Here is a 23,187-nt window from a genome sequence, read left to right as displayed (position 1 = left end):
GTTGGCCCATAGGTCGATTGGAGCCTGCGTCCAGTGAGAGGCCCAGAGGAGGGGTGTCTGACCTGGGGTTTGCAGAGGGCGGGGAGGAGGGAGCCGAAGGTCATGGAGGACGAGCCCCAGAGGAGAGTGGCCAATGGGGGCTGGCAGAAGGGGCCCTGCCGGCGGAGCAGGTTGGGGGGGGGCAGATGGGGATCGCGGGCTGGCGACTGTGTTCAGCGGAGGGGCCGTGGGGGTCTTGAGAGGGTGGCCGTGGGGAGACGGGGAAGGTGCACGCGCACCTCGCTGAGGTGGGGGCACAGGCAGGGGAGGGCGTCTCTTGGGCGCCTCTGAAGGTGTTTTGCTAAAACAGAAGTTGGATGGTAACTGGTAGGAGGAAGTGGGCTGGAGAGAAAGTGTTTTCTTTTAAGACGGGAAAGCCAGCAGCTTGTTGAGAAGGAGAAGAGTTGTCGATGCAGGTGAGGGGGACTCGTCCTGGCCAGGACCCAGTGCCCAGAGGCAGGGCCGTGGTCGGGGTGGGGCTGGGGGGGGGCGTGCAGGGGTGTGGGGGGCGGAGCGGTGGAGGGGTCTTGGAGCTCTTCCCTGACGTGGGCGGGCTGGAAGGAGCGAAGAGCCACGAGGTGGGGGTGAGGGAACGAGGTGGGGGTGAGGGAACGTCGCAGGTCTGAGGTGGGGAGAGCAGACGCGGAGTCCCCCTCCAGGGGAGCAGAGGAGTGGATGTGCGGGGCGTGGCAGGTAGGGGTGCCGAGTGGTAGGCTGGGCGGTCGTGAGCCCGGAGTCAGGCCGCAGCGTGGTGGGGTGGCGTGGACACAGTGTCGCGTTCACTGGAGTCGAGGTGTCGACAGAGCAGTAGAGGGTGGCGTTGCGCGTAACGAGTGAAGGGAGGTGGAGTCACTGTCTGGGACGCAGGAGGGGATGTGTAGGGACTGCGGGAAAGTGGGTCACTGACCGTGACCGGGCCTTGGATGTGGCCGCAGTGAGGTGGAGGGACCGCAGTCAGGGACCCAAGAGGCAGGGTGCAGGAAGCACGGCCTCTGCCAAGACGAAGGAGCGGGCCGGTGCCTTCGTGGTGGGATGGGAGCTGAGCTCCGGGACACGGTAGCCCGACAGCAGCGGGCGTGGCGTGTGACTCCCCTGACGACGTCAGCTCCCACGCCGGGCTCGGAAACAGCACTGACGGCCGCGAAGGACCCCGCCCTCCCGCGGGAGGAAGGTGGCCCGTCCCTGGGAGCGTTCTGCTTCCCTTTGAGCAACGGTGGGGAGGGCTGAGGCCACCGTGCGTTCTGCTGATGCTGAGCTTGGAATCCCAGAGTTCCAGAAGTTGGGGAAAGAAGCCCAAGATAGGACTTGATGTGTGGGAGGAGGCCAGCGGCCTGGAGGTGTCTGAGACTGTGCTGTGCCCTTGGAGCGATGTCGGTGTTAGTGACGGGGGCAGGCTGGCCTAGGGCGTGGGGTCCGCGTTATGGGAGACTGCTCTTGTTTCATACGCCAGGGAGGCAGAGTCCAAGCCTGTCCCTGACCCCCAACCGACCCTCCGCCCGCCCCCACCTTATATTGGGATCTCTCGGCGACCTCCGCCCGCGTTCTGCGCCCTCAAGGCACTGAAGCGCGGTGGCCCCCGTGCCTAGCGTGCCGCCCGCGGCTCCTCCGGCAGCTGCGCCCGTGGGAAGGGGGAGGACGGCTCAGTAACGGAGCCCTTCCCACAGCGGCTTCCCAAGACAGGCAGCTGCCGTCGGTCTGATTTGTCGGAATGGTTCTCCTGAGGTCGCATCCGTTTTCGTGTATTTCCTCGTGTACGCTGAGCGCAGACCGGGCAGTTGGCAAGGTGCACAGATTCTCTTCAGCCTGATAAAAATCGCTAGTGTGAGACGTGCAGACTGGGAAGCTCTAAGGAAACCCCAAGGTGTCTTCAGGTAGGAAAGTCGCGTGCCTCACGGTTAGCAGCCTGAAAGCGCAGGCCTCGCACCGCACGGCTCCTGATTCGGCAGATAGAAGGTCAGCTTTCTGACAGTAGTTTTTCAGCGCTCAGAACCAGCCGAAGAGTTTCCACGCGAAGCTGGGTGCCATAGAGCCGGCGTTCCTTCTCTTGAACGCACCTTCGATCCTGAGATACGCCCGCGTGGGGAGAGAGCAGAGACTGCTAGCTTGGCGTACCTGCAGAACACCGTCGAAGAATGGTCCGTTCAGTGTGAGCGAGTGAGCTTAAGTAGAAACCACGGCTCTTCCCGGAGGGCAAGGCCGTCCGCTGTGCGTGTGACGTAGACTAGCCCTGTGTTCACGGAGACTTAGGCCTTGGAAGGCACGTGAGAAAGTGACAGCGTAAGCACATCTTTTCCTCATGGTGCATATTCTCAAGGGTGAGGGGTGTTCCACCATATTATAATTAACCAGTTTTGATGGAAATTTAACTTGTTTTCCAGCCTTTACCCTATTAAAAACTGTTGTAATGAATCGAAAACTCAACCAGTTTAGTCAATAGAAAGAAAAAGGTTAAATATCAAATATTCCAAGTTCAGGGTTCTGCTGGCAGTGCAAGTTCTCAGTTATCTTGTGCTCATGGTGCAGAGGAAGGCAGCTGGTGGAAGTGACTGTCTGCTTTTGAGCCCCGGGGGACCACGGAGCTCCTGAGGGACACTTGGCAAACCAAGGCCTTCTCTCCACGCTGGGTTTCTGATCACGTGTTCTCAGATGTGCTCCTCTGTTAACTTTTATTCTTTTTCCCTTCTTTCTTTTTTGTTGCTTTTTACCGTTTACTAAAAAGAAAAAAAAAAGGCCGACTAAAAAGAAGGCTTCTGTGTAAGGAATCTGTTAATTATAATCAGATTTCTCCCCAGAGATCGTTAAAGAGACTTAAATTTTTTAATCTTTTCACTGTATTGTAGGCATCTGGGTATCCGATAGGAATTGATGTTTAAATCCGAAGTTTAAAAATAAGTGGCACATAGGCTTGAAAGTGTGGGTACTTTGTATTTGGTACTTAATTTTAAAACCATTGTCTTTATGTTGTTTAATACGTAGTTTCTTCTTCACTTTCATTACAATCTTTTGAGGTCAGAGATACTCTAATTGTTTCTTCCTCCATTTCATAATCTAGTATTTTGCCCTAGATAAATCGATTTATCCCCCAGTGCCTTGTAGGTGGCCGTATCGAGTTGGGGGCTGCATCCTATTTTACGTAAAGTCTCTCAAATTGACCTCCTCTCATTTTGAAGTTTTGACTCATTGGATTAGGCTTTCAAGGAGCAGAAGGACTTGAGCCATTTTGCATTTTATTGAAGTAAGTTTCTTTCTGTCACACACAATATAAATATAGATATATTTATTTTCTAGAGAGATTGAGAGTGAGCAAGCAGGGGAGGGGCTTAGGGAGAGGGAGACAGAGGATCCGAAGCAGGCTCCAGGCTTCATGCTGACAGCACAGAGCCTGATGTGGGGCTTGAACCCATGAACCGCGAGATCATGACCTGAGCCGAAGTCGGACGCTTAGTCGACTGAGCCACCCAGGTGACCCCACACTATTACTTTAAATTGGACCTGTGGAAGTATGACCCTCATCATAAGTCTTAATATATAGAGTTTCTTGAGTATTTATAGTAAATAAAATTGATTTTAGCGTTCCAATTCTAAAGTCATCGGAAAAGTGTATTTCTCATGTACCAGACGTTTCTTAAACTAAAAATATGGTATGTGATGTTACTGTTACTACCATTATTTTCTCTGTGTCCTCATGTAGCCAGTTGTTCCGTGTGTGTGTCTGTGGTCTGTCCTCTTATAAGGACACCAGTCATACGGATCCAGGCCCACCCACATGACCTCGTTTTTCCTTAATCCCCTCTTTAAAGGCCCCTTGCCCAGACGAGGTCCCGTTGGGGGTACTAGGGACAGAGACTTCGGCATATGCCTTTGGGGAGGGGGCACAACTCAGCCCATGACAGCTGACAGCCTGAGAGCTTACTAGACGTATCTGGCTGCACATTTTAATGAAAAAATGCAGCACACTACCCTGTGGCAGTCCCTGCTCGGGCGGTGTTTCTTTTTCCCCCTTCAAAATCAGGTTCAGTGTAACATACCTTTTAAATAGTGTAAACATATCTGATTTAGCCCCAGGGTATAACACGTGGCTTCTTCCCTTCTATGAAATGTCTGTTTGAGAATTATGTGATTTCATGTTCTTCTGGTAGATCTGTTGGAGTGTTCTGCTTGTTTAAAAACACAAACCAAAAACAAACAAAATCTTGGCATAGCAGATTGTTTAATAGATTGTTCTTTGTAACAGTACCATGGGTATGTGTGTTTTCCTTTCTCTGCCTCCCTCCCTCCCTCCCTCCCTCCCTCCCTCCCTCCCTCTTTTTCATGATTCTAGAGGATTTAGATTTGAATTTGTATTTGATTGGAGTCAGAAAGTGTAATTGGATTAGATAGTGTGGATAACTTGGATATGGATGTGAAACACAAAAGCCGTTTTTTATTTTAGAGGAGTAATCTCTTCTCTCATTGCAAAACATTTTAATTCTAAATAGAAATTCCCTGTTGAAATTGAAGCTTCTGCATATGCTGTTGTACGGGGACAAGCGTCCTGCTTTCTCTTTCCCTTTTATGGGCTTGTAAAACACTAAGCACTTAGCTTAAGTGTAAACTTCATATGTTACATGTAATTGACGCATGATGCATGTTTTATACTAGACTTGGTGTATTTCTTTTTTGGTGGGTTTGTGAAGTGAACCATGTTTGTAACAAAAGGTGTTTTTCCACAGTGCCCTTGCTGCCAGTTCCCAGCCAGCCGAGACCTGCTGTGGGGCCGCAGAGATTCCCTGTGAGTAGCAGCTGCTCCTCCTGGTCTGAGGGGGGGGGGGGGTGAGCATGTGTTTACTAAGAGATACTAATGCAGCAAATACAGGTGGTTCCAACCAAAATAAGGGTCGAGGTTTGTAAATACTGACAATGGTTTTTGTAGTGGGAAATGTTTGTTAACAGCTTACACGCCAATGGATTTCTGAGAATGGAATTAATTTGGTTTAACTGTAAAGTTGTTGAATTAGGATCATCATGCAAAGCTTTTCATGTTAAAGAGTACGCATTTTGATTTCATTATTGCCTTGTGTTCAGTGAGAAAGGGCCTCGAGTGTGTGTGTGCACACATACACGTGCATGCACACACGTGTGAAGTTGTGTACGTGTGGGCACGTGTGTGAGATTCTAGGGAGTACTCATGAGAACTCTGCTTGTTTAAAAAAAACCCCAAATCTCAAAAGTCTTCATGAACTATTGGTTTTATATTTTAAAATGAAGGTTTTTCTCTTTCAACTTTCTTTAAAAGAACACACACATTCTCCCACTCCACGCTTTGCAGTGTGCTTTCCTTGCTTATCCTAACCAGAAGAATAACGTCCATTAAATAATGTATCTGTTTAAGTAAATTGTTCTATCTGAGTTTTGGATTAGAGTTGTCGTTAGTTCTTGGTTTCATTAAATCAAGGAAGATATGTTCTTTGTAAAACCAATGTCGAAGAAAAATGGACTGGACCATAAAATTTTAATATCGTTTGTGTGTAAAACAGATGTAGTTTTGTTGAGACTAAATCTGATTTTCAGGAAATATCTAAAAGATGTATTTGACTCTACCTTTGATACTTAAGTAGATAGCATGTTTATAGAAGGCACTTAACAGAAAGGTTTTAATGAAGGTTCTAGGTGTATAGGCAGATGATTATTCAAAAATACAATCCGTAGTTAAGATTCAGAGTATTTTTTAGAAACCTCTTTGATTTGTAGTTTTTTATGAATTATGGCATGGTTTCTGTAACTGATTCTTACTGGTTTTATTCCCTTATATTAACTAATTTTTCCTTTAAGTGACTCATAACGTTCTAAAAGCTAGTGAAAAACAGCAATATTGTATGTAATTGATATTTTTATAAAAATGTGTTTACTAATATAAAATTAGAATAATTGCAGTTTTCATCTACTTGTATTTTTCTTAAAAAAATTTTTTTTTTAATGTTTCTATTTATTTAAAAAAAATTTTTTTTTTTTTTTTTTTTTTTTTTTACGTTTTTATTTATTTATGGGACAGACAGAGACAGAGCATGAACGGGGGAGGAGCAGAGAGAGAGGGAGACACAGAATCGGAAACAGGCTCCAAGCCATCAGCCCAGAGCCTGACGCGGGGCTCGAAGTCACGGACCGCGAGATCGTGACCCAGGCTGAAGTCGGACGCTTAACCGACTGAGCCACCCAGGCGCCCCTCTATTTATTTTTGAGACAGAGAGACAGAGCATGAGCAGGGGTGGGGCAGAGAGCGGGGGAGACACAGAATCCGAAGCGGGCTCTAGGCTCTGAGCTGTCAGCACACAGCCCAATGCGGGGCTCGAACCCACAAACCGTGAGATCATGACCTGAGCCGAAGTTGGACGCTTAACTGACTGAGCCACCCAGGCGCTCCTTGAATTTTTCAATTGTGCAAATGTGATTGTATCCTCTCCTAGAAGAAGCAAAGTGCATAATACTGGAGGATATTATAAGCGGATAATAGGAGACAATTTCTATGTAAATTGAACTTATTAATTTATTTTTTAAAGATTTTATTTCTAAGTAATCTCTAAACACAACATGGGGCTTGGACCTACAACCACCAGATCAAGAGTCACAAGCTCCACTGACTGAACCGGCTGGGCACCCTGAAACTGAATGTATATATATAGTACTCTGAGGGTCATGAGTACTGTTACAGGGCGCTGAGGGTAGTGAGTACTGTTGAATTGCTTTTGGAAAAGTTTCTGCAACATGTCAGTTTTGTTTTGTTACTGCTTTTGAGATGGAAAGTATGTATGGGCTATAGGAAATAGTTGGGTACAGATTAGTCATGTGTATGATATGAGAGGAGAGATTTTTCTTTAGCTCAGTTATTTATCGTTATTTAGTGTGTATTGTGTCTTTCTTTAAGCCCCAAATGCTAGATCTTAAGCTGAATTTACGGTGAACTTATGGTCTTGAAAATGCCCTGCTCTTATTTCTGTAATCAATCTTCCTTAGGGAAAGTAATCAGATGTGGAATCTGTTTTTAAAAAATACACTTGAGGTGGGGTGCCTGATTTGCCCAGTTGTTGGAGTGTGTGACTTGATCTCAGTGTTGTGAGTTTGAACCCCATGTTGGGTGTAGAAATTACTTAAAAATTAAAAAATCAGAAATATACTAGAGGCAGTATGTTTTTAAAAGTTCATTAAAATATTAGGAATGGAGACCAACTCTGGGCCATCTGCTGTTTTTTTAAAACGTACACCAGATCTTTTTTGAATAAATTTTTTTTTTCCTTTTCTACTACTGGACTAAACTTGGTTGCTGTCTGTGTAAATGTAGTTTTGTGAACATGTGAGTTTCGCCTTTATGCCTCGCACCTCTGCCTAGTGCTTAGTCCCAAACCATAAAACAGATCAGCATAGCGATATAAGCCAGTTGTGACCAGAGTAAAATTCTGCAATCAGTGGGGATAGTATTGCTGTGTTCTAACAGAGCCCCTGGGAGATTTCCTAGTGGTGGTGGTGGTGTGCCCTGGGGGCTGTCCTATTAACTTTTGCTAAACTGAATTTTACTTTGTAAAATGACACTCTTCCTGCCTCCTGCCTCCTGCCTTCTGCCTTCTCCTCTCCACCCCCCCACCCCCCTGTTGATACAACATTCGCGTTAGGAAACCTGACTTCAGAATCCTCATGGAGTCTCTTTGAATCATAGACTTCCTTGGCACACAAAAAAGATCTGAATCACAGAAATCTGAGCTAAGTGAAGTTCCCTGTAGTCTTGTAACACAGTATAGGATTGCCGTGTCACTCGTTCAGTCACTCTGCATCCACACTTTCCGTGAACAAGGCCCAGGGCTCGGCCAGTTCTCCTGGGCACAGGAGGAGTAGGACTCCGTGCAGAAGTTGATCTGCAGACACGGGTCGGGTTGTCCTGAAACACAAGCGAGCGGTATGAAGCTGTCAACGGGAGCGCCACCTGTCCTGGGGACATTGGGGGTTCATTAGAGGAGCTTAGGCTGGGGAGAGACGAGATTACAGTGAACTTCCCTTTGCTCAGTACATTTCTGTGATTCAGATCTTTTTGTGTGCCGAGGAAGTCTACTGATTCAGGTAATGATGAACCCTACATAAAATGAGTTGTGTAGAGAGGCGTTGTGTTATTTAATTTTTTACTTGTTCTCGTTGATACATAATGTGCATTATATCATGCTCATTTAAGTATATAAGTATATAGGAATTAAGCTCTACTTGATGGACTAAAGAGTAAAAAAGGCAGTCAGTAGAAGTACCACTAGATTTCCAAGTTTTAATTTTTTTTAATGTTTTATTTTATTTGTGAGGGGGTGGGGCAGAGCGCCAGCAGAGGAGGAGGGGCAAAGAGAGAGGGAGACGCAGAATCTGAAGGAGGCTCCAGGTGACAGCTCAGAGCTTGACGCAGGGCTTCAACGAACCCGTGAACCCTGAGATCATGACCTGAGCCGAAGTCGGGTGGACAGTTAACCGACTGAGCCACCCAGGCACCCCTAGATTTCCAAGTTTTAAAGGAGTTAGTATCCAGTTAGTATTAATGCTGAGGTATTCCTTCTCTTCCCCAACAGTGGCAAGCTTTACTTTCTTTTTTTTTTTCAACGTTTATTTATTTTTGGGACAGAGAGAGACAGAGCATGAATGGGGGAGGGGGCAGAGAGAGAGGGAGACACAGAATCGGAAACAGGCTCCAGGCTCTGAGCCATCAGCCCAGCGCCTGACGCGGGGCTCGAACTCACGGACCGCGAGATCGTGACCTGGCTGAAGTCGGACGCTTAACTGACTGCGCCACCCAGGCGCCCCAAGCTTTACTTTCTTAAAAGTCCATTTTGTTTGACAATTTTATGAAACCTTGAGAAATTCTTAATTTAGAACTAGTATGCCTACAAATTGTATTAAGTGATAATACCTTGAATTTTTAATTAAAAAAATCAGAACTCTAGACAGCCTAATATTAAACCTATTTTTCATAGGATTCGTTAAAATTATTTTTAAAAACTAAAATCTTAGGCCAAAATATGGTATTCTTAGCTATGCTTGATTTAGTAGCAAAACTAATATCTTTATGTCCTGTTGATGAATTTTATTTAGGGAATTTAAACAGTTTTTAAGCAAAGATTTGAATGTCAAAGTAACAAATATCGTAAGAAAAGCTTCCCTATGTTTGATCTTTTTGGAAAATACTGTTTTAGCTCTTGACATCGAGGTGCCTTTCTGTGGTCGTGTCCGTCTTGGTGTCTCGATGGGCTGCCCGCCCCCCCCCCCAGCCCCCACCCCCCGGTTCCCTCGTTTATGGAATTCGGTGATGTGCTTTGTAATTTAGGTTTCCACCTAAGAATCAGATCCGTGTATTTAATTTTAGCCACGGACACAGCTGTTAGTGCTGCATTCTAGAACATTTCTTGTCCCAAACTTTAATTCCCAGACTGTTTTCTTTTTTCCAGTCGGTCTTCTGAACCTTTGTTTGAAATGTAAACATAACTCGGTTGGTAGCGTCATCAGAGAACGAATTCTCTTCGTCGTCATTTTTGTCCCGCGATGTGACTCTGCCACGTGTAAAATGCGTCTCGGCCGTCGGAGCAGTGGCCACTCACAGGAGCTGATGGGCACAGGAGCCGCCGCCGGCCGTCCCTCCCTCCGCCCCAGCTCTCGTGCTCCGTCCGGTCTTGCCGCCCAGCCACCTACCGTCCGTCTCCTCTCGTGAAGCATTTTCACTCGTGTGAAGGCTCGAGTGTTGCCCCACAGACGGTCGTGGTTTCCTTTCGTGGTGTTGGTGGGGCGGTGGGGTCGGGACACTGGTGCACCGCCCTGCGGGTGAGCACCTGTCTTTGTGTCTGTGAATTCTGTGCTCGTTTCCAAAGGCTCTTTGTTTTACTTGTTAGTCTGATTGGTGTCCCTTTCCACGGAGGCTGACGTTTTTGTCACTGGTGGAAAGTTTGGAGTCTTTTCTTGGCCCATAAGTATATTGTCCAGTTACGTATTTGTCCTCGAAGTGATGTTTCTTGTTTTTAATGTTTGCCCACTTAGAAAAGTAACACTAGAATGTCGGTTGGTAATCTTTCGAAGTGTCGCTTTGAGGTTTTGCTGACCTAGTTTGTTTTAGGCGTCCGCGCAATTGCTGTTTTTAAGTGTATGGCTAAACCCCGAGTGACGCACGTTGTAAAGATTCTTGACCGAGGGGGTTTTAAACACCTATTCAGTCATTGATTCTGAATCGATGTACTGGGTGAATGCTGGTATTTCAGGGTAGCCACTTCAATACCAAGTGCTTTGGCTGCTGAATCATTTCTCAGGGACTCTAGTTTGAATTAAAACTAAACATTATGTTTAAAAAAAAGACTGCTGATGAGTTTCAAGTAGTCCTCTGAGCAATCACGTTCGTTTTTAGGTTTTGATTTCCATCTGTGCTTACTGTGCAGTGACAGTGCCGTGCAGGTAGGTCCCAGGGAGCTCTGTGCCTGTGGAGCACGCGTGTGGTATCAGGTGCTGCTGATTGACAACGTCCTGGATGTGTTTTATATGGCATTTCATGCAAATCATGTTTGATGAGACTGCTGCCTCCAATTCCATTTCTCTCTGATTAGAGCCCTTGCAGATGTGAATCTAGACTTTATTCCAGTCTTTCTTTTGAACCCCTAACTGTTTTTACAACTTGCCTGCAATGCCGTGTAATTATCAGCACTTAAGATCGGGAAGGAATGATGGGCATTTTCTCTTATCAGATCTATGAGTAGTAGCAGGCGAGTGTGGGATGAGAGCCTTCCAGCTGTCAAATGTCGTCAGGCTCGCAAGGAGAGAATGCAGTTTAAAATGCAGGTGACATAATACCCAACATCCTCCGTTTGCTGGTGGGTTTCTGATTAATCGTGATTACCATACATTATCATACCATCAAATTTAATCATATCAATGAATTCCCATCTGCAGCAGTAGGAGGAACAGCTAAACACCACGGTAACAGCCATTAAGTATGGCGGCGATGAGGTCCTGCACCCCGTCGACTCGCCGTCCTGCCGGCATACGCTGCGTGCTGGGCAGAGAGAGGGTGGGTGGGGGTCCGCACAGAGAGACCTCAGAGACCTGGGAGCACTTGCTCGAGTCATAGGAAGTGGGTTTCTCGTACAGTTAAGTGAGCCAGTAAGCCACATTGTGAAAGCGTTTGCTACACGGTTTTGTTGAGTTTTCGGCCAAGTTAAAACCGTCCACGTTGAAATGAAAACCTTTCCCACACCCTTTCATAAATAGTAGACTTAAACGGAGTGCGGTCAGTCTGAGAACCTCCTACGTGTGCCAAGAAAATCTTTATGGCCTGTTTTTATCGACGTGTCCTACAAAGCACACCGGTTTTTATTTTAAATATTTGTTTTCCCTGAGTCTTTGAAGACCTGTAGTTCTGTTGAAATGCATTTGTTTAAATGTTCATTTATTTTGAGAGCGAGAGCTTATGCATACATAAGTGGGGGAGGGGCAGAGAGAGAGGGATAGAGGGTCCCAAGCAGGCCCCGTGCTGTCAGCGCAGAGCCCGATGCGGGGCTTGAACTCGCAACCGTGAGATTGTGACCCGAGCTGAGATCGAGTCGGATGCTTAACTGACTGAGCCACCCAGGTGCTCCAGTTGTTGAAATGCATTTTTAAGATACACTTTGAAAGAGGCCCTATTTTATTATAAAGGACCTGAAAGCATTTCTTCCCAAAAGTTAGAGTTTTAAAAAATTTTTACAGTTTAGTCCTTTTCCTTTTGATGTGCAAGCTGGTGAGTTTTTGTAAGTGCATTCAGTTGTGTGCTCACCACAGTTGAGAGAGAGAGAGAGAGAGAGAGAGAGAGCGCAGTCCTGCCGCTCAGAGGGCTTCCTCACGCTGCCCCTTCTGTGGTCACACCTTTCCCCGCCGAGCCCCCCGGCAACCGCCACGTTCTCTTTCATTGAAATCATGTCCTGTGAGTGGAATCCTGTGGGATGTTTGCTTTGAGTCTGGCTGCTTTCCCTCGCCACAGTGCTCTTGAGATTGCGCCTGTAAGGGATTTGTCTTTCTTAATTGGTAGGTATTATTCCACTGAATGGATGTACCACAGTCCGTTTATCCCTTCGACATTTGGATTATTGCTAGTCTCTGGCTCTCATGAAGAGAGTTGGTATAAACGTTTGTGTCTAGTGTTTTGTGTGAACACGGTTGTCATTCCCTGGTGGGAGATGGGAGTGATGGCCCGCGTGGGAGGTGCACTCGCGGAGGAGGACTTGCGCACAGACCGCATTTGCAGTTGGCAGAGCTGATGCTGCTCTTCTGCTTTTTAACTCACTTTTTTTTTCCCTATTTTTTTTTTTTACATTTATTCATTTTTGAGAGACAGAGACAGAGCACAAGCAGGAGAGGGGCAGAGAGAGAGGGAGACACAGAATCCGAAGCAGGCTCCAGGCTCCGAACTGTCAGCACAGAGCCCGACGCGGGGCTCGAACTCACGAACGGTGAGATCGTGACCTGAGCTGAAGTCAGATACTCCGTCAACAGAGCCACCCAGGCGCCCCGACTTTTTTTTTTGAGTGAGGAAACACATCTCCCTGGAGCACGTGCTGTTGAAGTTCACTGGGAAATAAAAAAAGAAATTACTGAGTGTTCCAGATTTTGCTCAGAGCTTGTGTTCAACAACCATAGGGAGGTATCCTTTTCTCCGCTTTACAGATGGGGGAACTGAGTCTTTTTGGGCACAAGAAGTAGGGTGGCAACCAAGGCGGTCGGAGTCTCAGTCGTGGTGTGCCTCTCCCTTCCTCGCAAAATATTAAAACGCATGTCAGTAAACTGGATAAAAATGATTGGATCTGCTAAAGTGCATCCGAGCTGTGTTTAAGATGCGAGTGTCCCGACGCAGTGCTGTGGGGGAGCAGGCACTGTGCTTGCGGGGGGTGTTTGGGAAGAGCGGGAGGGGCAAGGGACAGGGATAAAGTTACGGCTTTCCAACGTATGACTAAGGTGGGTACACAGTCTCTAGTCTGTTCATCAGAAGCAGTACTTTGTACCGAGTTAAAGGTGTCCTGGTTTGTAGCGCATGCTCTAGTTTCTCTGCTGGAGCCAGCACGCTGGCTGTCTTCACGTGTTCAAGTCCGCGTGGGGAGCAGTGCTGACCCTGGGCACACGCTTCTTCAGATGTTTAGAAAGCACCTCTAAACACAAAAACGCCTTTTAAGAAAATGAATGTAGGTATTAAACGAGGCACAACCTGAAAGAAGAAAGATCTGTGGAAAGCACTGAGGTAAGAGGATTAATATTGTGATAGAGGGTATAATTTTAATTATGCGAGGGGTCACTAGTGGTCTGTATTCTCTGCGTTTGACCCACATTGAATGAGAATTAGCTGAGAGTCGTTCTTAAGCGTCTGTTGGTTTCTTATATGGTTCTTTGCATTTTAAGTGAGCTTGATAAATGAAAACATGCTGCAAAGGAAGGTTGTAATTCATTGAAAGATTCATGAAGTTTCAATGACATTGTTAAGGTATTTAATTAGTCTTATTAAAATATACTGACTGACCCTGTTAGGGAAGCTGATAAGTCCTACAATAGCTGTTAGAACCTCTTTCTTTTCCGCATTATACGATTAACTTTGGGCTAAGCAATTTATGCAGAGTGCTCTTTTTTTTTTTTTTTTTTTTTGTGGTTGAAGTTGTCAGTCCTTCTTGAGTAGGATTAACACAGATAACATCATGTAATTAACAAGAGATGCAGAACATGCCAGAGTGCAGTTTGTGTAAGAATTCTATGAGAAAGAATGATAATGTTTTACCTGAGACTCTTAAAGGGATAGAAAGAAAAGCAAAATAGAGCAATTAGCCGAGAGGATTAAGGTAGCCTTTTCTTTCAAAAGGCAGGAGAATTAGTGCTGAAAGTTCTGTTAAGTGAGGTGTTCGCAGCTCACTAACAGTCTTAAAATAATTGTGCGTTTGGTGGAGGGAATTGGTAATTTATTATCCTTTATACCCGTGAAACGCTACAAGTTCTTCAATGAATGCTCGCATCAGGAGAGCCTCTGAGGTGGTGAATGCCACACTGGAGCCGTGGCTTGCTGAAGACACGCTGGTCCCAGCGGCAGTGTGTGACAGCAGAAAGAGCACTTTATAATCAAAGCGAGAATCTGAAAATGTGCATTTTCGTCCTGAGCTGTGTGGGGGCAGTGTAACTTGGGCCAGTCCGCTTCTGGCTCCGTAAACCTGAGTGTCCTCACCCCTTAAAGGAAAAGTTACTTGTTCTGCCCGTTTCCTGGCACCGTGTTTGCAGAAGATACGACGTTGACTTGGTGAGTCAGGATGCGAATGAGGCTGCACATAACAAAATTCTTTGAACAATGACTTAAACCAAGTGGCGTGTTTTTGCATAAAAACGAACAAGTTCTGGGTTGGGATAGCAGTTCTGTGGTGTTATCAGGGACCTATGTTTTTCCTACTCAAATCGCAGGCCAAAAGAGGAGGAGGGAGGGACAAAAGGTGCGTGCCCACTGAGGCAGCCCCCAGTGAGCCTCCCGAGAGCCCCCGGCCCACTGTGACAAGTTCAGGGTTTTAGGTGGGCAGTGTTGCCCCCGTATCACTCAGGAAGAAGTGAGAATCTAAAGTAGGCAGGCAATGAGCAATCTCTTCCATGTGGCTCAAACTTATGGCCAGAATTTAAGTTGTGTCAGTGTAGGGAAAGGAAGTGCCATCCACGTTCAAAATGGAATCAAAACCAGTGAGGAAAATGGCATTGTGAGCTTGAAGATGCCTGCTGGTTGTTAAATTTCTGTTTCGGAAAGCCAGTACCGGTAACGGTCAGAAGATTTTACGATCTTAAAGCGTTCAAGTTTTAAACTTCACGTAAGCATTCAGGCCCTCAGGTTCTGTTACCCGTCGAGGCAAGTGGAGGGGAGGAGAGGCCCACGTGTCTTCCCCAGATGGTTTCGCCCTTGTGTCCACCAGGATCTGGTCTCTCCAGAGAAGTAACTGTTGTCACTCTGGTTTATTTCATGGACCAGCCGTGGACTTTCTTTTTGAATAATCTGTCTTGCAGTGTCTGCTCCTTTTCTCTAATCTTCCTGCCATCTGGCCCTCACGCAGGCTTTGGCATCTCGGAGGTGGGCTGCTTTCTGGTAGGGTCTGATGCAGGTACCAGTAGAGCTCTCTCTTCCCCGTGCCGGCCTCCTTCAGCCGCACCGCTCAGCGTGTGCTCCTGGTGTCTTTGGGTCCGCACGTGGCCTGCCGTAGTCGGTCATCCCTGGCACTCGCTGCCCTCCACCTGGCTGCCCTAGCTTATCACACCTTGCAGGTGTCACCTATGGTTTCAAGGTTACACCTGCAAAAACCCTCTGTTTCCATTCTTACTCTTTTGGACAAACTGCCAAAGCCAGAAATTTCCCTTGCTTACTCATCTTGAGTCAGCTCTTCCTTCTGCATTGTAGATAGCATCTCTGGTCCTGCTTCCTTTATCAATTTCTCATAGGCTGGTCAGATAAGAACTGCTAATTTCTTTTACCTGTTCAGGCAGCCATGGAATTTCCTTGGCTGTCTGACTTTAGACTTGATTTAGTATTTATTGGTTTTCTTGACTTCCAAAGCACTCACACACTCTCTCACACAATTACATGTACATACGTGATAATAAAACACCGAGACAGACCAAGGGAAGTGAAGTTACTCCCCGCCGTTTCCTGTTCATCATGAGCACAGTGGGTGAGTGGATGTGCTGTGGGGGGGCCGGTGACCCGGGAGTCAGTCCGGCCTCTGCCACTTTCTAACCTTGGACTGTGCACGAGATACTTAAATGCTCGGGATTTCTGTCAGCAGACCCCGTGCCTCGTCACGCGTTACAGGGAGCGAATGAGAAGGTAGAGGAGCTCTGTGAGTCAGCTGGCGGCAGTAGTGTGGGCTGGAGCCTTGGGCCAGCGGGAGCAGAGCCCAAGATGGGGGTTCGGGTGCACGGGCTTAGGTGAGGGTGCCGGGGACGCCAGGTAGGAAGGGGGCGGGACTGGGCTGCGGTGTGCTTTCAGGGAAAGGCTCTTGCCCTGGCCTGACCCGGAGGGGGAGGGCTCTGGAGCAGAAGCCCTACCTCCGAGTCGTCTGCCCTGGGGCAGAGGGCCGTGGGCTGCACGGGCAGGCCTGGAGGGACAGCGCCCATCGGCCAGGACAGCAACGGCCGGGGCCCGTGGCACCCGCACATAAAAGGTCCTGGTGGCGGCCCCAGAGCGTCCGGCACAGGAGGACCGGCTGGGGTGGGTGACGGACTGAGCGGTCCCGAGCCCTCGGTGGCTCGGCGCTGCAGAGTTCACTTCTCATTCCCCTTGCCCCCGGGGCTGCCTCCTCTGGGCCCCGCAAGACCCCCTCGTCAGGTGGGGAGAGGGCGAACCGGGAGTTAATCCTGTGTAACTGGCCGGGTCTGGGACCGGCCTGCTTCACTTCCGGTCACGTGCCGTTTGCTGAACCTTGGTCACGCCGCCAGCCTCACTGCCTTGCAGGACCGACTGTGAAATGTAGTCTGACTGGTGCTCGGGAACATGTGGGCATGGACGGTGGGCATCAGCGGTCTGTCGTCATTGGGGCGGGAGGTGGCTCATGTTTATATAAAGCCAAACACCATCATAACTACGGGGTTAGGTTTCATGTTTCACTAGCATCCATGGTCCTGCAACATTACCAAGATAATAAGATAATTACACTCAATTTTTCTTACTGATTTCTGTCCTTCTCTTCAGAGCTTAGGCAGATTTGGGATATGGACCTAGCCACACTTCAAGTTCTGGACAACGTCATTTATTTTTATAGTATATAGTCTTTGGTTTACATTGTTTATATTTTACAAATGACTCTGGATTTTTTCCTATCCGCATTTTGCTTCTGCACTCGCCTCTGCCGTGTCTTGCTGTTCCATGAGCATTTCCTGCTTACGTACAGTTCCGACTTGTTGATCTGTTTACTTTAGGATGGACCCTGGAAAAATGCCTTGTTGTCGTGTGTGTGGTGCGCGACTGTTGCTAAGTGCTACTTTGCAATAACGAAACGCAAAAACGAGCAGAAGCGAAGCAGGACCCCACCCCCCACCCCCAATCTTACTCCGGTCATCCTGTGCCCGTGTGGTTTATAGATGTGTCCTGCATCTTACAGCTGTGTGACTCCTCAGTTGGGTCCAGAGCCAAGAAGAAAACAGGCCTGGGCTGTGCTCCTTAGCAGCAATGTTGGAAGTGCATCCCACAAACTGCCCATCGAGTGTCCATCCTTCAGAGAACAAGTGTACTCTCTAAACATTGGGGGGCGGTTGCAGGTCGGAGAACAGTCCGTGCTCATCTCACGCTCCCTGTCTGGTCCACGCCTCGGCAATGCAAGTTGAGATGATTTTTGTCCTACACTTAAGTCAGAGGACCGGGTTCTGTTGATGTTGGCTTCTCTTTGGTCCCAGTGCGCTCTGTTCTCAGTCTGCTCAGCCCAGAGCCTCGGCTCACTGCCCACGGTCCAGCTTGGTCTATTCCAGCCTCCATCACACCCTTCCTAGCGTTCGGCCATCCACTGTCTGTGGGCTTCATGGGCAGTCAGGGCTTAACCCCCGTGGTATTTTAGTTTGTTCTTAAATTGTTTTTTAATGTTTATTTTTGAGAGAGACAGAGCGTGAGCAGGGGAGGGGCAGAGAGGAGAGGGAGGGAGACACAGAATCTGAAGCAGGCTCCAGGCTCCGAGCTGTCAGCACAGAGCCCGACGCAGGGGGACACGAACCCACGGACCGCAGGATCATGACCTGCGCCAAAGTTGGATGCTCGACCGACAGAGCCACTCAGGCGCCCCTATTTCATTTATTTTTAAATGTTTATCTTCAGAGAGAGAGGCCCAAGCAGGCTCCACACCATCAGCACGGAGCCCGATGCTAGGCTTGATCCCATAACCGTGCGATCATGACCTGAGCTGAAATCCAGAGTCGGACGCTCAACCCACTGAGCCACTTAGGCAGCCCAGCCCGCTGTAGCATTTTAGATTAGCACGTGGGGCTGGATTCCCTTGCTGGCTGGAATAGGCAGTCGATTCATTTATTAAATATCCGTCAGCGTCTCTGTACCAGGCTCTGTGCCGAGTGGGAAAACACATAGGTGAATATGACAGACCGTGGTCTCGCCCCTCACCGGCCCGCCGGCTGAAGCGGGGAGGAGGGGAGCGGGTTTGCGGCCGGAGGTGGAGTGGCCAGGATGTGGTGACGCCTCATCTGTGAAGGCTTCCGCTGAGACTCTGGGGTGAGAGTGCAGGAAGGGGGCCTGTGCTGCTCTGTCTTGCAGGATATAAGGAGCCCTGTCACTTGTCAGCAGCTCTGTGTTACGCTTACAGGGTGGAGTGCTGTCTACAAAAATGTCATGTAAAAGTGACAACAGTGGCAAGCACTGTGAACTTTTGTTATTTGCTGGGTACTGTCGTAAGGACTTCGAACACGTTCTTTCATCTTCTCCCATGAGAAACGGGCACCGTCGGCATCCCTGCCTTCTGCAGGTGAGAAGACGGAGCCCTGAGAGGCCTGCTAGGTGGTGGGAGGGCTGGAGGACGCAGTAGGGAGCCCGACCCGCCGGCACTGCCCTCCGCCCGGCCGGCCTCTATTAGTTAGCGCCTTTCCGAGAGAGACCAGCTGGAAGGTGGACTAAAGTTCTGGCTCAGTACGACTGATGAAGAAAGAATCTGGGGGGCCTCGTTCGATATCGCCAACATTTGAGCGCCCGTGTCTGTTGGAGGTTACGCCGCAAGCACGTGGCTAATTGGTGGAAGAAAAGGTCTGGGAAGAGATGAACGTCACGATATTAAGATTCCAAAGGGGCAAGACTTAGGATTCCGCTGTATTTTCAGTTTAATACCACAAGTGTCTTTAGAATATGAACATTTAAAATAATCTCCCAGGAACGTACCTAGTTCTCAGGCAGCTTGAAATTTTTATTGAAAACTAAGCACATCAGTTTCTCTTTGAGTTCATTCTCGCGATTCAGTCACTTTCCTTTTACAAATGGATGAAGGGGGTTGAGAATACTTTCCCCATCTCAACTCGTGGCAAAGTCAAAATCGCGGGTTAGCAGACCTTCCGCTCGTATAACGGGGGGGGGGGGGTTCGCCAGTCTGCTTTTCCAGTTACGTTTTGCCTTATCTGTAATGAGAAAAGCTGTCCTCTGGAGGACTTGAAATGAACTCTCTAACGGAAGGAGGAGAGGCTGTGCAGAGCCTCGTTGGGCTGCCGCATGTGCGGCACTGCTGGGAGCCGCTGCAGCAGCGGGGGACAGCCGTGGGGCAGTAAGACACAGTCATGGAATTTATTGCTTGTGACTGGTTTCCGAAGAAACCGAGTGCTTTCCAGCTGTCAGTAAGCCTGGCATGACGTGAGCCCAGTGAGAAAAGTGGCAGTAAGTATCAGGGCTTCGCAAACGAAGTAACGGAGACAGCCACGTTTGTGGGACAGAAAAGTCAGGAACCTCTCTCCTCTTCTCCTGGTTGTGAGTAAAATCAGGACGGAAGGCGAGGAGAAGTGGTCGCTGGTCTCCACGCAGCCGGGTGAGGGACGCCAGCTTCAGAAGCAGTCCCCCGAGGCTTCCTCCTGTATCTGGGCCGTGTCCGGCCTTCGAGGAGTGGATGACGCAGAAGTAGACGCTGGGGGACCGGGTCCTGCGGTCACTCGCTGGGATGGGGTGGCAGTGGGCTTGCCTGATGTAGGAGAGGGCAGTGCTCTCTGGGAGAGGTTCCGAACACTGGCCAGCTGAGACTTGGCTTTACCCGTGCTGGGACTGGTGACACAGTTCTGAGTTCAGAGAAAGTTCTCACAGTGAGTGCTGCTGCTTTCCAGCTATGAACTCAACACGGGACTCAGGGCTAAGGGGAAGGAGCCCCAGAGGACGCCCCACTTTCTCAGAAAGTACACTGTATTCTTTCTGTCCTTTCTGACACTGGCTCCCTGTGTCTGTGCTTTTTTGGTCAGCTTGTTAACCTAGGAGTGACTGACACAGCCAGTGAGTTAGGGGCCCAGATGTTTGCTGACCTTAGTTCAGGATGAAAGCCTGTCAACGATCAGTGGTGTAATACTTCCAACCTCGGTTATAACTTAGCACGCTCTTCCTTTTTTTTTTTTTTTTTTTAATTTTGTTAATGTTTATTTATTTTTAAGAGAGAGAGAGAGAATGTGTATGAGCAGGGGAGGGGCGGAGAGGGAGGGAGACACAGGATCCGAAGCAGGCTCCAGGCTCTGAGCTGTACGCACAGAGCCCGACGTGGGGCTGGATCTCACAAGCTGTGAGATCATGACCTGAGCTGAAACTGGACACTTAACTGACTGAGGCACCTAGGCACCCTATTCCTCTTTTATTTCTGGTTTTGTTTGAGTCCTTTCTGCCTTTTTTTATTTTTCCTTACGAGTCTGGCTAAAGGTTTATTAATGTTGTTGGTTTTTTTCAAAGAACCAGCTCCTCATTTCATTGATCTCTTCTATTTTTTTTTTTTTTTTAGTTTCTATTTCATTTATTTCTGATCTAATCTTCATTATTACCTTCCTTCTATTTAAATTGTTTTTTAAACGCTTATTCACCTTTGAGAGACAGAGCATGAGCATGAGCAGAGAGGGAGGGAGACACAGGATCCAAAGCAGGCTCCAGGCTCTGAGCTGTCGGCACAGAGCCCTACACGGGGCTCGAACTCATGAGCTGTGAGATCGTGACTTGAGCCAAAGTTGGACGCTTAACAACTGAGCCACCCAGGACCCCTGTTCCTCTTTTTTAAATGAAAAATCTGGGGCGCCTGGGTGGCGCAGTCGGTTGAGCATCCGACTTCAGCCAGGTCACGATCTCGCGGTCCATGAGTTCGAGCCCCGCGTCGGGCTCTGGGCTGACGGCTCAGAGCCTGGAGCCTGTTTCCGATTCTGTGTCTCCCTCTCTCTCTGCCCCTCCCCCGTTCATGCTCTGTCTCTCTCTGTCCCAAAAAGAAATAAACGTTGAAAAAAATTTTTTAAATGAAAAATGTGACAAATGTCGTGTTAGAGTGAAAATTAGCAGCAAGGACGTCATTCCTACTGGAATATTCAGTGTAGATGAAGGGGAACGGAAGCAGATCGGACACAAAGGACCGCAAGGAGCACGGCAGGGGGCGCGGATTGGGAGTCCGTGTGCACCCAGGGTAGGAGACACCTTAACTGATGGCAGGTATGGAGAACGGGGATGTGAGGGTGGAGGGAGGGGAGACAAAGGTGGCGGAGGCCCCTGGGCAGTGGGAGCTGCAGAGCAGGAGCAGGTGAGAAACTGCTGAGGGACGTTGATAGGCCAGTCACAGTTAAATCCGCACATTCGGTGATCCCAGCTCTCATCTAGCAATACTCAGTGGTCTGTGGAGCCCGGGGGGCAGGGGTCCCTCCACGGGCCGTGCACGGGACCGGCAGCTGGCGAGAGAGTGAAGTAGGGCAGGAGAGAACCAAGTTTCTACACCGAGGGTAGCTTACAGGAGAAGCCTTTGTGTAGAGATTTTGCACTTTGGCTGAGACAGAAACATAGAGTGAGCGTTTTCCATAGAGATGGATGAAATACGAGACATGGAAGTTTGTGTATAATGTGATGGTTTCCAGAACTCAGAAATCTGAGTTGGCCGTAGGCTGTCATTCCCATATCTAAGTCCAGGGAAAATACGGTCTTTAAAATCCCCAGCTCTAGTCATTTTGATAAGATTTGTGTCGTGGGTTGAAACTTCCTCTACTTCATTTTCATTGTGTTATGAATAAAATGAATCCTGTGGGAGTTTTTAACTTGTTTTTCTTGAGTATTGAAATCTCTGATTAAAAAAAAAATACAACAGAACGGTGTCACCATGGGCACCACGGTGTCCCGAGTTTCCGTTGCCTTGGCTGTGAAATGGGACGCATGCTGCCACCGTGCTGTGCTTTCGTGAGCTCCAGTGGTCAGGGGCTCTGCAGACCCGGTGTGCGGTATGGAAGCCACAGGGGACGAAGGTGGTCGGTGGGCTCAGAGTCCAGGGCCCATTGGTCCTTCCTCTGAAGTAGACGTTCATACAGTATCGATGCTTGACTGGCTCACACTGGCTTTACCAAGGTGGCTTATTTAAGTCCGTGTGAATCCCTGCAGTTGGTAGTCACTGGGGGGGGGGGGGGGGGGGGGTTGTCTTTAATGCTGGCTCACAGACGCAGGGGCTGAGCATCTGGGTAAGTAGCACGACGTGTCTCCCACAGTGGTTGGCAGCAGACGAGACCTTAGCCTCGGTTCACACCTGGCCCTGGGCTTTGACTCCGTTCTCCAGCCTCCTGACCTGGCTCTCCCTGGGCTGCGGGACCAGCCAGAGATACAAGAGGAGTGACACTGAATCCAGCTACCCGGCACTTCCCCAGGCCGTCCCCAAGTCTCCCTCTGCCCGGCCCGCCTCGCTGCCCCGCACCCAGCACGCGGCAGGCGCCCCGGCTCCCTGCAGGTGGCCCTAGCGCCAGCCCGGGTTTCGTGACTTGATCTCTAAACCTGTGGCGTGATTCTCAGAACGTGGATGGACCCGGTGTCCCCAAGAGTTGGCTCGGACCCCGAGGCTCTCCAGGCCGGTTCCCTTAGAAGCTGCCCAGTGGTTGACAGTCCTGCTGAGGGGCCGCATGTGCACCCAAGGGGCTCTTCTGGAGCTGGAGCTCTTCACGGAGGCCGTTCCACTCACTGTGTGCTGTTGTCGCGGAGTCACGGGTAGCACAGATGGTTACAGGGAGAAGGAACGGCACCGCGGTTTGCAAAAATATTTCCAGTGTAGTAATGTGATGGCACATTTAGAGCAACTGAGTGTATTAGTAATAAAATGACGGAAAAGGAGTTAGACGTTTAAGGTTAGGAGGAAGGAGTGTGACTTTTTTTAAAAGTTGAGAAATACTGGTGGAGTTTCAAAGAACAAGATGTTCTTAAATGAAAATTATTTTGATGGTATGTATAATTAATGAATTCTTTCTGGAGAAGTGAAAGAAAAATTGTGAGGCTTTCCTGAAATGCCTCACCAAAAAAAGTGCAAATGTGGTACTTTAAAAAGTCTCCACGGGGGCTCCTGGGTGGTTCAGTTGGTTAAGCGTCTGACTCCCGATTTCCACTCAGGTCACGATCTCATGTCGGGCTCTGTGCTGACGGCAGGGAGTCTGCTTGGGATTCTCCCTCTCTCCCTGCCCCTCCCC

At 48.6% G+C, this 23,187-nt stretch overlaps 1 protein-coding gene across 5 annotated transcripts in view; it reads left to right on the top strand.

Annotated features, from left to right (window-relative positions):
• Positions 1-23,187, top strand: part of RBM33 (RNA binding motif protein 33) — a 139,908-nt gene that overhangs the window by 69,902 nt on the left and 46,819 nt on the right. For all 5 annotated transcript variants that reach the window (XM_086685482.1, XM_086685466.1, XM_086685457.1 and 2 more), the window contains one exon: positions 4,752-4,810. In XM_086685482.1, coding sequence (XP_086541608.1) covers positions 4,752-4,810 — 59 coding nt within the window. The remainder of the gene's footprint in view (positions 1-4,751; positions 4,811-23,187) is intronic.

The sequence above is a fragment of the Puma concolor genome, chromosome A2, assembly GCF_028749965.1.
Source record: "Puma concolor isolate L17-30 chromosome A2, mPumCon1.1.hap2, whole genome shotgun sequence".
Taxonomy (NCBI): Eukaryota; Metazoa; Chordata; class Mammalia; order Carnivora; family Felidae; genus Puma; species Puma concolor.
The sequence above is the reverse complement of the archived record's forward strand: the minus strand, read 5'-3'. Positions and strand labels throughout refer to the sequence as shown.